Here is a 13,995-nt window from a genome sequence, read left to right as displayed (position 1 = left end):
GACAAGCAAAAAAAAAAAAGTGAGTAAAATAAACTTAGTCAAGCTCTTTCTTCAGAAATAATAGACTGGCAGAGAACTAGCTATCTCCACATTCAGTCTGAGGGCTGGTCTTGATTCTAAATGCTCCAGTATTAACCGATCCACTCCCCACCACCGCGTTTACTATTCCAGCTTGTCACTTGACAATCCACCACGCTCCAGCGTCCTCTCACTTACACTTCAGTGGTGAAGTCATCCAGCTCAGAGATGTCCCTCTCTCACATCTTCCTTCAGAGAATTTTGGCTGGTCTGTCTCCCCCTGAAGCTCTCATGTTTGTTTCCCTGGCATTAAATAGAGAGAGTTCTTTCACCTTGTCCCTTACTTCCAACCTCCTACCTCCCTGTGGCTTTCTTGGAGAGGAATTTAATCTTTCCCTCTCTCCAAACTCTGACAAAATGGGAGCATCTCCTGAACACCCTGGGCTAGTGCTCAATTGACTGAGAAAAAAGGCCAGGCCCTCTGTCAACTGCCAGAATCCAGAGTTGAGCAGCCCTGGAACCTAGACACCTGCTTCCCACTTTAATTGAGTCCACTCAAACTTTCTTTCTTTTCATCTTCAAAGGGGTCCTTAAAGTCCTGAAGGGAAATTAGAAAAGAGGATAAGGGAAGGTTATGCAACTGATTACTTACTAACTAGTTCTTCCAATGGTCCCAGGTCATCAATTTCCCTTCCACGGAAATGAAAGTCTCTGCCAGTGAGGGTGACCAGCTTGTTCAACCTTCTCCAAGCTTTGCTAGCTGCAAAGGGGAGAGAAGGTTATCTTATTAAACCCTAAAAGTACCTGAATTCTTCTCTCAACTACTTCAGCTTCCAGACTCCCTGGTACTTGTTTTGTGCCATTCATACATTTTGAAATGAACATGCCTTATAGATACAAATATTCACCAAAACGATTGTAGCACTGATTCTGGCTAATACGGATGACACTGTATCCACAGTTTAACAGGAGCTCATAGCAGCCCCAAGAATGCTAGAGATGCAGGTTTGATGCTGGGCAAGAGTCAGGGATTGTCTGGAGGCCCAGAACCCAGACACTAGGAGGACGGTTGTGGAAAAGAAAGTTTGGCGGAGTCCCACTGCTGCAGCAGATGAAGCACCTGCTGCTTTCTGTCTCTCTGTCTCTTTGTTTCGGATTCAGCTTCAGTCTTACTGTCCTTATTTGGGTCATGGTCCTGTCTCTTCGTTAGGTAACCTGTCTCTTGATAGCCTGTCAAACTGTTATCCAGTGGGGATAGTAACTCCCTAAAAGCAATAAACCATAGACTTCCTTGGGAAAAGATCATTGATGCTGATTGGTGCTAAGCCACTAACACCCTGTATAATGGTTATAAAATATTCCTAAAGTAGTCTTACATGCAAAAATGAAAACAAAGCAGATAAAATAGAATACACAAAAAGTGGCAAAGTTGAACAGAGCTGGCTCCACCACGGTGTAAGGTAATTAGGAAAATAACTTGAATTTGGTTTGCTCTATATTTTACAAAACTTTGAAGGAGTCAGCATAAATATTTCATGAATAATTTAGCTGCGACAAGTAGAAGCCTGGCATTCTCCAGCCAGATCCCCCAATTTCCCCATGACACTTGCCATGCAGAGGTGACCCTAACTCAGAGATGGTTTCCCAGCACCAATGAGCTGAGCTCTGCTTGTGTGGGTGGGCTTCAGATCACTGGAGTTGTGACTGTGCCTGTGAGGCTGTGCCAATGGTTTCTGATGTCATTTTCACCTGTGACACCGAGCCACATCCCATAGCATCCTCTACTCTCAAACCAGTTGGCTCTCTTGATTTCCTCCTGCCCTGGAATGACTTGTCAGTTGTCCTATGGATGTTGTGAGTTTTCTTGTTCTGGGAAAGATTCTGGGACTGATAGCAGGCATCTCATCAGAAGCCAAGCCATGTGTGTCAACAATGAACTCATAAAGGTGCGGAGAGAGCAGTGGTCCCACCTTCTATATGCCAGGGGACATTGAGGTAAGGAGTGAACTGCAGAGCACTTCACCTCCTTGCCTGAGGAACACTGAGTTAACCCTTCATGGGGGTTAGCCCTGGGATTCATGCATTCATCTGGTCGGGGCTCATGCCCATCATTGAGTTGAACTTCTGGGGATGGAAATCCTCTCCCGCCATCCCCACAGAAGCTCAAAGCAGTCACTGGAATGGCTCTTAGATTCGTGTGATTCCTTCTTTTTCCTTCTGAAGGCATATTCAGGGCTTCTACATTTCTTAATATTTCTAACTCCCCTGCAAGGTGGACAGGGGATGGGTTCCTTTTTCCAATACAAGATGCCAACATGAGACCACCTGCAGGGTTGCCTGGGAGCTGAGCTTTGGGACTGTATTTCTCTAGGAGTTTGAGGTGAGGCAAAGGTCACCACGTTCCCTGGCGCATCAGCACCCATGCTGCTTACAAAGTCCCTGCAGCCTCAACCTCACCGGGAAGCTCATATGGCTCCTCTGCTGAACACCAGGTCCTGTGCCCACCTCACAGCGGGGAAGCCAAGGAAGGAGATGACGTCTTCCTTGAGCTTTCAAGCAGTTTGTCTGCCTTTAATTATTCTGACATTATAGGCAAATCATCAAGTTATTTGAAAGGAACAATATTTGTTCTGTTTTGTTTTCTTTCTTAAGCAAATAAACAAACCAGGTAATTTCCTGTGATGTCACCCACCGTGGTGAGACAGTATCAGGTGTGAGATCACCCACTTAGATAGCCTTGAACCGAAACCAGGAGAGTCAGCTGACCCTGGGGAAATCCCATTCCTCACAATCTCTACCCAGGAACCCACGCCCCCTTGCCCTTCCAGACAGGGATATGTCCTCCTCCTTGGGCTGCCTGAAGAGATTGCACAGGGAGGACACAGGTCACTGGGTGAGGCAGGGCTTCTCTCTGGCTCCAGGCCTCCAAGCTGCCTCTAATACTGATGGGCCTGTGACTCCAAGGAATCATTGAACCTTCCTGAGCCTGAGCCTCCTTTTGTGCAAGGTGGGGACGATCATACAAAGTCTTTTCATCATCTTGAACTCTGAGTGGCAAATTCATGGGGCACCTTAGGGGCTCAAGGACTATTTCCTTTATTCCTGTGGGACTTCTTCTCCTGTCTCTGCCTGCTCTTCAAAGCATCTTGTCCTAAGGGTTGGTTCTGGGTATGGCAGTGACTCTAAACTGAGTACAGAGGCAAGGCAGGATGCAGCCAAGGCCTGTTGATGGCATCTTCTTTGCTACGTAGGGATCATGTCTCCCCGCTGGCTTCCCCAGATAACTGAAGGTTGGCCATATAATTGAGGGGAGGTGGGAGCCACATGAAGGGGATACTCACCCACAGCCCAACAGGCTGACCAGGCCTGGTGCCTCCAGACATCCAGAGTTGTAGCAAGCCAGCCTTGACTCACTGTTAGGGCCCCACCTGACCTTCCTGTGCCTTCCCTCCAGGACAAAGAAGTGAACTTGGAGCAGGTCCACCGGCGCATGAACAGCCTCATGGATGAAGACATTGCTCACAAGCAGATTTCCCCAGCTTCGATTGAGCTCTCGGCCCTGGAGATGGGGGGCCTGGCTCCCACCCAGACCTTGGAGCCAACACGGGACTACCAGAACACCCAGCTCTCGGTCAGCACCTTTCTGCCAGAGCAGAGCAGCCATGGCACCAGCCGGACACTCTCATCAGGGCCCAGCAGCAGCCTGCCGCTGCCGCTGAGCAGCTCGGCCACCATGCCCTCCATGCAGTGCAAACACAGGTCACCCAACGGGGGGCTGTTCCGGCAGAGCCCGGTGAAGACCCCTATCCCCATGTCCTTCCAGCCTGTGCCTGGAGGCGTCCTTCCAGAGGCTCTGGACACCTCCCACGGGACCTCCATCTGACCGCGCCGCCTGCCCTCCTGCCCACCCTCCCACCCACCCGACCAGCAGAGCTTTTTAATACAAGAAAACAACAACACAAACCACACACACTCGCACACGCACACATACACAGAGACTCTTTCATTTTTCTTGTACATATGTGTAAATAATGACAGAATGGAGTGGGGTAAAAGTGTATTTTGAATATTCCCAATTTTCGAAGTCAGTAAAAAAACACAAAAACTGTATGAATGACTTTGTAAATTTTGTTCTATATGAATAAAAAGGCAAATTACTTGTGATCATTCTGAAGTGCCAAAGGAGCTCCCCCATTCCTGGGCCTTTCTGAGGGCAGGAGGGGTGACCAGATAAGGAGCCCCTCTCTGCTGGGGGAGAAGGGAAGACGAGGAGCCCCACATGCCACTCACTGCCTTGTCCCACAGCTTGCTGCCCCATTTCTTTGCTCCTGGCCCCTCGTCCCTTTTAGTCCCTCAGCTTGATAAAGAGTGAGTTTGGAGCCCACCTTGGGCTGGCCCACTGGGTTGCTGTGCTGTAGGGTGATCAGCTGTTCTGGGTAGCCTGGGGCTGAGGAGGTGCCCTGGACTCAGGGCTATCCTGTCCTGTCTTGGATCATGCGGGACGAATTGGTCACCACTGTGTGTGCTGCAGTGTGCCTCTGCCCCATGGGCCCGAGAGAAGCTGACAGTTACCCGTATTGAGGTAATCGAGGGCTTTGATACTGAGCTGTTCTCATATCATCCTGTTGGCCTTGTTTTTCATTTTCTTTTCAAAATTAGAAGAATCAAAAAGTGATACAATATTGGGAGAGGGAGGGCAGACTCCATCATTTCCTCAGGGAGACTGGGCAGAGGTGGGGTTGGTCTGGAAGAAGGTCCATGGGGGCAGGGAGTTGCGAGGTGGGGTTAGTTGCATGGACCAGGTGAGGTGGTGGATCAAAAGGCCAGGTAGAGGAAAATATTCCCTTGGGTTTGGACCCATGGTCCCAGGCGAGAGAAGGAAGTGAGGCCATAGATGCAGGGAGTAGAAGCTTTATGGTGTCAGGCAAACGGATCCTGTTAGGAAGAGTTGGGAGAGGTGCCCAGGTGGGTGGACCAGTACTTCAGGTGATGGGGCATGCTGAGAAATAGAGAAAAGAGACCATGTTTACTTAGGTAGGAGGAAGCCTTGCGCCTTAGGTGAGAAGCATAAGTGTAACTCCCATCCACCAGGGAAGTTGCTTATAGCCCCAAAAGTAAAGGCCTATCTCTGGGTCATAAATCCTGCAGGCAGTCCAACAAACAGGACTGGCTGCAGCACAAACCCTCCCTTCCAGCTTCACCACCCTCTCCAGACCAGACCCGGAGTCCTCTTCAAGCAGCAATCCAACCCAGAGCAGGGGCCCTCCCCACTCAGGGCATCTGATATCCTCTGAGATTTCCAGGCCTATCCCTGTGCAGGTACAGCTGCAGAGAAGCCCAGTTTTCTAAGCCTAGGACTACCTAACAGCGCCCCCTCCTTCAGTTGCCCTTTCTGAGGCAACTAAACTACAGAATCAGGGAAAGAACCATTAAGAGTGGAACTGGGGGAATATGAGTTGTGTCACTTCAGTTCCTCTCCTAAAGACAAAGGTTAGTCTGATCTCCAGACCCATCAGAATGGAATACACAGCCCACATCTGTCACTGAAGGAGGTGGAGCTCCCGCAGCCAGCAGTAATCAGGGAGCTGAGAGCCTGGGTCTGTGATCATGGAGAAATACAAAGTCCTATTGATTGCTTCTTCTATAGCCTTGTAGAGTTTCTAGAGAGATGTATTTATGAGGGTGATAACTAGCCCAGGATTGATTTCTTTCCTAAAGTCCCTAGTGACATGATTGAGCAGTAAAGAACGGCCACATCACACAGTCAGCTAAAAGCACTGTGGGGAAGAGAGTGTTTATAATTATGTTATTTATCGCTGGATGCTGAGAATGGTCTGATATTCATGCTACCTAGGCAATCCATTGACATTTCTCCAATCAGAGCATGTGGAGCTTGGAGCCAGGCATGCTCAGAGAAGCCTAGGTGGGCTACCATGACCCCGAGGAAGAGCAGCTTTGTTTTCCATCAGCACATTGGGGGCCCTGCCCTGAATAGTCAATTTTTCATATATATATCTCTCTATTTTTTTAATCAAACTCTGGTCTCACTGCCTTATCTCACACCAACTCTGTTTCCCCATCGCCCCCTGAGGTGGCCTGTCTTCTGGGGTATAGCATGGATGTCTTCTTGGATGGTTCTGCTTAGAATGAGTGTCAAGGAGGAAAGAGAGGGAGATGGAGGATGTGTTTGTGCACGCGCACGCGCGTGTGGTGTGTGTGTGTGTGTGTGTGTGTGTGTGTGACAGAGAGAGAGAGAAAGACCAGCATCTTCAAGAGAAGTATTCTGCTTATACAAAATCCTTAACACCTCATGGTGTTATTCTTCACCATGTTTATGTTATTATTTTCTTTTTTTTTTAGAATTTTCTACCCTTGTCATGAGGGGAAATGATTGATATTCAAGCAAGTTCTCTAGGAAAAAACAAATCTTCCCAACTCAGATTTCTGTGTCAGCTCAGAATGTATCTTTTTTTCATGCTTTGCTTTTTGGATTTATAACTCTGTTTAGACTATTCCATACATTTTAGGTATATTTTGTGCCTTCAGACACTGCAAATAATAATCAGCATTTGGATTAAAGTTGTTAAATAATACATCTTGTCTTTGCTCCCTATGCTCTTATTCTCTGGGGTGAAGAAATACTGTCTGCTTATTTCTGGGCATGCTGAGATCATGAAGTAAATTCTGTGCCATCGGCAGGGACAGTCATGAGGAAAACTCCTCTCCTCAAGGGGGTCTCAGATATGCCTGGAGGTGGCGGCATGCCCTCCTCACCCAGTGCATATCCAGAGTTCCCTGAAACCAACCAGGGGACAGTGTGAAGGCTGAGCAGCAAGTCTAATTTTTGGTTAACCTAACAGTGTTCTTTAAAAGATTAAGTTCTTGGAAGTGTCTTAGGAGAGAACTGGGTCATATCATGCGTAGAGAAGTGCTCCCATGGCCTGGAGGAATGAATGCTTTTTTTTTTTTTTTTTTTTGAGACGGAGTCTCGCTCTGTCGCCCAGCTGGAGTGCAGTGGCGCAATCTCGGCTCACTGCAAGCTCCGCCTCCCGGGTTCATGCCATTCTCCTGCCTCAGCCTCTCCGAGTAGCTGGGACTACAGGCGCCCGCCACCACGCCCGGCTAATTTTTTTTGTATTTTTAGTAGAGACGGGGTTTCACCGTGGTCTCGATCTCCTGACCTCATGATCCGCCCGCCTCGGCCTCCCAAAGTGCTGGGATTACAAGCGTGAGCCACCGCGCCCGGCCATGAATGCTTTTTTAATTGTCAGCTGACTGTGCTGCCACTCTCATCTCTGCACTCGCCCTAAGTTGCTTCCCTGTGCTTAGGTCTCAGGGCTAAGGGACTGTCATTCCTGGTGGAGCCCCAGCTTGGCTTCTCAAAGTTTGGCCCTTACAGGGTCTGTGGAGACCTTTCTTCAATGAACATCTTATGCCCTCAGTCATCCTACAGGCCTCGAGCCATCAACCTGATCCTCCGCCCCCAGATGCGTGTGCTTTTCAGCCGACCTCTGAAAAAGTCCCCTGGCTTCAGTGACTTTGTCGGGGAAAGCCCCGCTGTCGGCCTCAAGCTCAGTAAAGCTGATCTGAGGAGGCTGTCTGTCATGATCAAAATTTCTTCTTTTAGAAACCAAAGGGAGGATGCCCAGCCCTAGTTCTTCTGCTCTGCACCAAGGACAGACTTCTCCACATTGGGGCCACTCCTCAGACTGGGGCTGAGGGGCGGGCAACAGACACCACTGGATTCTGTGAGCAGATGGGTGGACAGGAGCAGCTGCAGGGAATCACAAAGGGCTGTTTTCTTAAGAAGAAGCTGCCTAGTTCCTAAATTAGAAATCCCCCAAATAGTGCCAAAGTAAAACTAATTCCATATATAATGTCTGTCTTTTCAAGCACTCAAGGAGAAGTAGACACATTAAAGAAGAAAAGACCAGTGGTCCTAAAGGCCACGAGGACATGGAGGGACGCAGTCTATGGCCTGTGCATTTTCATTTAAAAGTCATCCCATTTAACAGTAGGTGATAGAAATATTATAAAAAATTGAAATATTAAACATATTTTAAATATCATTAAATAACAGAGATGGGCAAGGTCTAACAGATAACTCAGGTCTCTATGTGATCTTCTGCTCCCAAGGTGAAGGGGTCACTTAATTGAGTGCCTCCAGCTTCATTTTCAGGAAACTTTCACTCCCAAAAGTATCTGCTCATGAATTAGCATCTGCATCTTAACTAGAGCCTTGTTTTGTACTCCTAGCCTTGGCAAAAGAAAATGAGATAAAAGCTCCAGACAATTTTAACTGACCTTTCCTTGCCGTGGACACAATAAAAGAGGCAGCACTTCTGTTCCTAATGTAACATTTTTTAATATCTAAAATATTCTTTTATGCCATTAGTTGTGTTTAATAAAACTGTTTATTCTTATTATCCTCACCCTTTGTACCAAGAAACTGCACATAAATAACCCTCTTCTGTGCCAATAACTTTAATCATTGTCTTTTTTTTTTTTTTTTGGCCTCTCAGTGGTGGTATTTAGTGAGAGGAGATTACTTATGAGAGAAGTGAACCTATTCCAGATAAATCAGGTGAGCTAATAGTCACCTCCTACAAAAGAGGAAGGGACAATTGTCTGTAATGTCTGATCATCCCTCCCCTGCCAGCATTTATTGTCTTTATTGTCTCACCTCTGAACTTGACATTGAGCACTGAGCTCAAAAGATAATAGAAATTCTCTCTGCAGGAAAAAAAAAAAAAAAAAAAAGATGGGCACAGAAATTTACAATGGCCAATGGCTGGGATCTGGAAGAAAGGGCACTAGGCAGACCTGGATTAGTTAGGGTGAGCAACCAAATGTGACCCAAGGAGAACTCAATTGCTGGCAGATTCAAGTATACAGTTGCCAGGGGCTCAGGAGTGTCCAAACTCAGAGGAAAACAAAATATTCACCAACATACGGAGACTTGTACATCTAAAATAAGTACACACAGACACATATACACATATGTACATGTTCATGCACAAACACCGAAGTCCATGCAAACACACTCACCATATCAGGCACATGCATGTAGAGTTTTAAAGCACATGGCAATATGCTTGGCTGACGTAAGCAAATGGAAACAGGCTCATCAGAAACAGAACCCAGGGGAGAAAAGAGGCTGTTTCAGGTCTTCCCTGCACAGTGCACAGTCTCAATACAAAAATCAGCCAAGCGGTGCTTTGCAATCAGCCACTGAGGAGGGAGGAGCACCTCCTGCAACGTGGCCTGTTGTCTGCAAAGCTGCCTGGTGTGCTCAGCAAACCCTCATGTGTCATCAGTCCCTTGCTCTAAAATCCTGACTTGCAACCAGAATCCCTGAAATATGCGAAGAAGCCCCAAACATTCTCCAAAGCATCCTGTTTCCTAAAAAGAATACCCATTATCATCTGTATCAGTGACCGTTTCTTGATCAGGTGTGGTATTTGAGAGACTGCACTATACCCCTCACATACGAACACTCTCTAATTCTCAGATCAGCCATGCAAGGTAAAATAATATTATAAATAGATTTATAGATAGGAAAACTGAAATTCAAAAAGACGTGGTTCCAAAGCTGGTGAGAGACAGTGCTGGGATTCACTTTCTTGTCTGTCTGAGTCCTTAGTGCATACTCCTGCCAGTATAGCTGGCTCTCCCTCCCAGAGAGCATACCAGCTGTGCCTCAGCTGCTGCACCTGTGCTGACCTTCCCTGTCACCAGCCTATCAGGTACCTCAGCCTCCACATCTACTGCCTTCTCTCCAGTGGCTTCAGGGCAGTTGGTGAGTATCTGCTTGTGCACCCCTGCAGTGGCCGTAGGTAGGCTGGGCTAACAGGGTCATTTGTAACCACAGAGTTGGGCTGGATATCTGCTCCCCTGAAGCTGCCTCAGCCAGGCAGGGCATCAGTCTGTCAGGTTTACTCAGAAGCTGGGCTGTTCCTCTAAGGGTATCTCCTTCCTCCCCTATACTCCCCAAGAGGCATAGCCTCCTTCTGCCAAAGGTAAAGTGTGCATCAAGCTGAGGGAAACTCTGAGGCTAACTAGTGCTCTAAAGAGTTTTAGGATTCTCCCCCAGGCAGGAACTCCTTCACCAAAGTCCCCTGATAGACCTCAGGGGTGCCTGAAAACCTCCAAAAATTATCTGCTAAATTGCTTGTGCATGTATGTATGCATGTGTGTATGTGCCTTTTTTTCAGGAACCTGGTTCATATCTTCCACATATTCCTAAAATTCTCATATAAAAGCTCTAAGCCACTTCCGTTAAGAGTTGTGAGTCAGGCAAGCCTCTGCATCTCACTCTTCCAAGGTGAGTGTTTAGGTGCAATCTTATTTTGGTGCTCATCTGAGGTGAAAAGCAGAACAGTAGCCAGAGGAGGGAGTGTAGAAAATGCATTGCAGATGGGGTCCTTGGGGCTTTGACTAAGAGGCGGTGGAAAAATCCAACTGGCAGGGCACCGGGGGCACCATGAGATACATGGGCAACAGGGTGGGGCTGGTGCCCTGATCCTGGCACCCAGGAAAGTGCTCAAGATAAGTCAAAGGAAAGAACACTAAAACTGGCCAGGTCTGGACTGGATTCCTATGTCTGGCCCTTATTGGAGGTGACATCTTGAGCACATTGGTTTTTACTTCTTTGAGTCTCTCTGTTTCATTCTTATATTAGTGACAATAATACCTGTATCTTCTATTTGGTGAAAATTCCATAGTTAGTAATCATAAAAAAAAAGCTGCAATTGGGAGCTGCTTCCCACAACACAGCTTTGCAGTCATTAGAACTGCTTCACCCATCCTTAATTTGAGGCAAGCAAAAAAAAAAAAATGGGTGAAACAAACTTATTCAAGCTCTTCCTTCAGAAATAATAGACTGGCAGGGAATTGGCTGTCTCCACACTCAGTCCCTGGGCTGATCGTGGTTCTAAATGCTCCAGTATTACCCAATCCACTCCCCACCACCGTGTTTACTGTTCCAGCTTGGTGCCTGTGCCCTGCCACTTGACAATCCACCACCTTCCAGCATCCTCTCACTTGCACTTCAATGGTGAAGTCAACCTGCTCAGAGACCTCCCTCGCTCACATCTTCCTTCAGAGGATTTTGGCTGGTCTGTCTTCCCCTGAAGCTCTCATGTTTGTTTCCCCGCAAGTAAGTAGAGAGGATTCCTTTCACCTTGCCTCCTACTTTCAACCCTTTACCTCACTGTGGCCTTCTTGGATGGGACGGGTCAGTGCCCTGCCTTGGACGTATCCACATTTCCTCTGTTCTCCTAGGCCTGGCTCCCTGGGCAAGGGGTGCAGGAAGAAGGGATTCGTGCACCTTAGATGGAGACAAATGCTAGACAAATGCTATGTCAATAAAATAAGTGAGACCTGCTTTTGCATTTTGGCTCTGGACTTTACAGTTGTATGATTTTGGATTTGAAGTGATAAGGATGAATTCACAGAGCTATATGTGTGATTCATGATTGCTGAAATGATGTTTTCCCAGTTCATAAGCTCCCCTCTTCTGCCAGCTGAGCCTCTTGCAGAACCTATACAGTTCCCAAAGACCAGAGCTGTCTCCTGACAAGCAAGGCCATGCTTCCCTTTGCTTTGTGGCAAATTACTTTTTTTCCTGCAAAACAGCATGGCCTAGTGCTGATTTAGTAGATCAGAGTAGGAAAAGACAGATCTGGATTAAAAATCTGTTCTTTGCCACTCACTAGATGGGTAGTATCCTTGATCCTATTACCAACGTCTCTGAGCCTTCCTTCTCCCCCTCACCTGTAGAATGGATTCTGAGTCCCGAGCTGTTTTGAAGATCAGTGATAATGTGGGTAAGGTACCTGCACAAACACACTCTTATAAATAGCAGCTCTTGTGATTTACACACCTACGGCATCCTGCGTCTTGGTGTGAGCTGCTCAGGCTTTTAGCTTAGTCAGCCATCTCATTTGTGACACTCACGTACAGACCACTTCCTTCCAGCTTGTCTGCTGAGACAGAGGAAGGAAGCATTTCCATTTTCGTCCCTAGAACTGGAATGCTTGCATTGGGTCTCACTCTCCCACTGGGAGCTGGCAGTAACAGCAGCCCTCACTTCTGTTCCCGAGACCCTCTCAAGTAATCATTCTGATTGTTCTCGGAAAGCAAATGAGAAGCAGCCTGGCTTACCTAGAGAGGAGTGATTTGATTGTGAGAGGCTCAGTCAGTGCCCTCGCAGACATGCTCGTGATGAAGTGCAGCCGAAAAGAAGCAAACTTCAGAGAAACTACCTCTCCAATGCTGGTGGACATGTCTATGCATCCTCCAGAATATAGTTTGAGAGGTAGGATTCATGGCCATATAGTTAAAAAAACACAAGACCTTCAGAGGTTCCTGGGGTGATGGCCCTGTGCTTTTCACGTAGCATCCAACCCCTTGTGTTTTATGGGGGAAATAAATGCACACAGCTGAAGCAATGAGCTGTGTATGTGCTGGGATTATTTTACATCTATTCCACCATGTCTGCTTTTTTTTAGCTTCTGCCTCTACCTTAGGCCCGAAGCCCAAAGGTAGTTGAATCTTCTTTCGTTGGCAACTTGTCATCTGACCAGGCTAAGTAATCTCACGTAGAAGGTGCTTGTTGTATTCTAGAGAAAATGACCGAGTGAGCTGCTATGTCAGTAAGGATCCTGCATGGTAAGAAAGAGATGGCACAGGAAAACTGAGAAATTTGGGAAGAGAGACTATTTGGAAAGATGTGCACAGGCAAAGCAAAGTCACAAGGAGAACTGATGATTAATGAGATTGAGCCTTTTACACATGCTTATGTGCATATTGCTTTTGTGAGCTGTCTCTTTTCTTCCATAGTGGAGAAGCCTGAGTGTAGGAACAGCAGCACACCCTTACCCACGGACGGCCCAACAAGGTGGAAGGAGGGAGCACATGTTCTAACTACTGCCTGACAGGAGCTGAGCCCAGCTCCAGAGATAAGCCATTCAAAGGTGACTCTACAAGCAGCCAGCTGGGGGAATGCATACTCTGACTTCACTGGTCTCCTGCCAGCGAATCTCCTGCCAATCCCAAGAGCAGATGGCAAGGGAGTCCACTGAGGCAGAGTAGAGAAAGATGGAAAATGGGTGTGGGGCAGGGAAGAAATAAAATATATTTCCTCTAGGGCAGTCGAGAGGGGAAAGAAAAGGAATTCACATGGATCATATGCCTAGCATGTCCCAGGAGAATTAACTCCTTCTTCCCCTGGAAAATTAAAGAAATCTCTTTTTGATAAATGCAGAAAATGAGACTTAGGGTAATTAAGTGGTTTGCTCAAGGTCATTCATCTTGTCTGTCAGCCTAAATAAAGCGCATGCTCTTTCTGTCCTGAATTGCCCCACATGTTCTGAAGATGGAGACACAATACACATAAGACAGAGGGTCATCTCCCCAGATCTGGGTCTCAGCCACCAAGGACTGCAAGCTTGCAGGTGAGGGCAGGCAGTGTGGAGGATGTGGCATTCAGGGAGAAAACACTGGTCAGCCTTTTTGCGGTTGGGGTAGTGTGAATGTATCCTGCATAATTCTAATTTAGCTGTGGGAGGCCATTATTCTGAATGGATCCCTAAAGAATACTAAGGCACAGAATTACACAGGAGTCAGTGTTGGAATCATAAAGGTGTGATTTTGGAGGTAGGTTTTTAGTTACATGACCATAAGTAAGTCCCTTAACTTCTCTGAGCATCAGCTTCCATATCTATGAAATCTAAACAACGTGAGCAGCAATTTTATTTTGAAGAATGAATTAAGAAAACCAGGAGGCTGGGCATGGTGGCTCACGCCTGTAATCCCAGCCCTTTGGGAGGCCAAGGCAGGTGAATCACCTGATGTCGAGACCAGCCTGGCCAACATGGGGAAACCATGTCTCTACTAAAAATACAAAAAATTAGCCAGGTGTGGTGGTGGGCACCTGTAATCCCAGCTACTCGAGAGGCTGAGGCAGGAGAATTG

General features: G+C 47.1%; 1 protein-coding gene across 3 annotated transcripts in view; it reads left to right on the top strand.

The window, feature by feature from the left end:
- GRID1 (glutamate ionotropic receptor delta type subunit 1) overlaps positions 1–6,611 on the top strand; it is a 770,551-nt gene extending 763,940 nt beyond the window's left edge. For 2 of the 3 annotated variants that reach the window (XM_058436447.1, XM_058436446.1), the window contains exon 16: positions 3,473–4,166. In XM_058436447.1, coding sequence (XP_058292430.1) covers positions 3,473–3,901 — 429 coding nt within the window. In that variant the 3' untranslated portion in view covers positions 3,902–4,166. Of the gene's footprint in view, positions 1–3,472 lie in introns of all 3 variants that reach the window. The other variant, XM_032141682.2, reaches the window with a different exon arrangement.
- Positions 6,612–13,995: the final 7,384 nt, after the last annotated feature.

Source organism: Hylobates moloch, unplaced genomic scaffold (assembly GCF_009828535.3).
Source record: "Hylobates moloch isolate HMO894 unplaced genomic scaffold, HMol_V3 SCAFFOLD_3, whole genome shotgun sequence".
NCBI lineage: Eukaryota > Metazoa > Chordata > Mammalia > Primates > Hylobatidae > Hylobates > Hylobates moloch.
The sequence above is the reverse complement of the archived record's forward strand: the minus strand, read 5'-3'. Positions and strand labels throughout refer to the sequence as shown.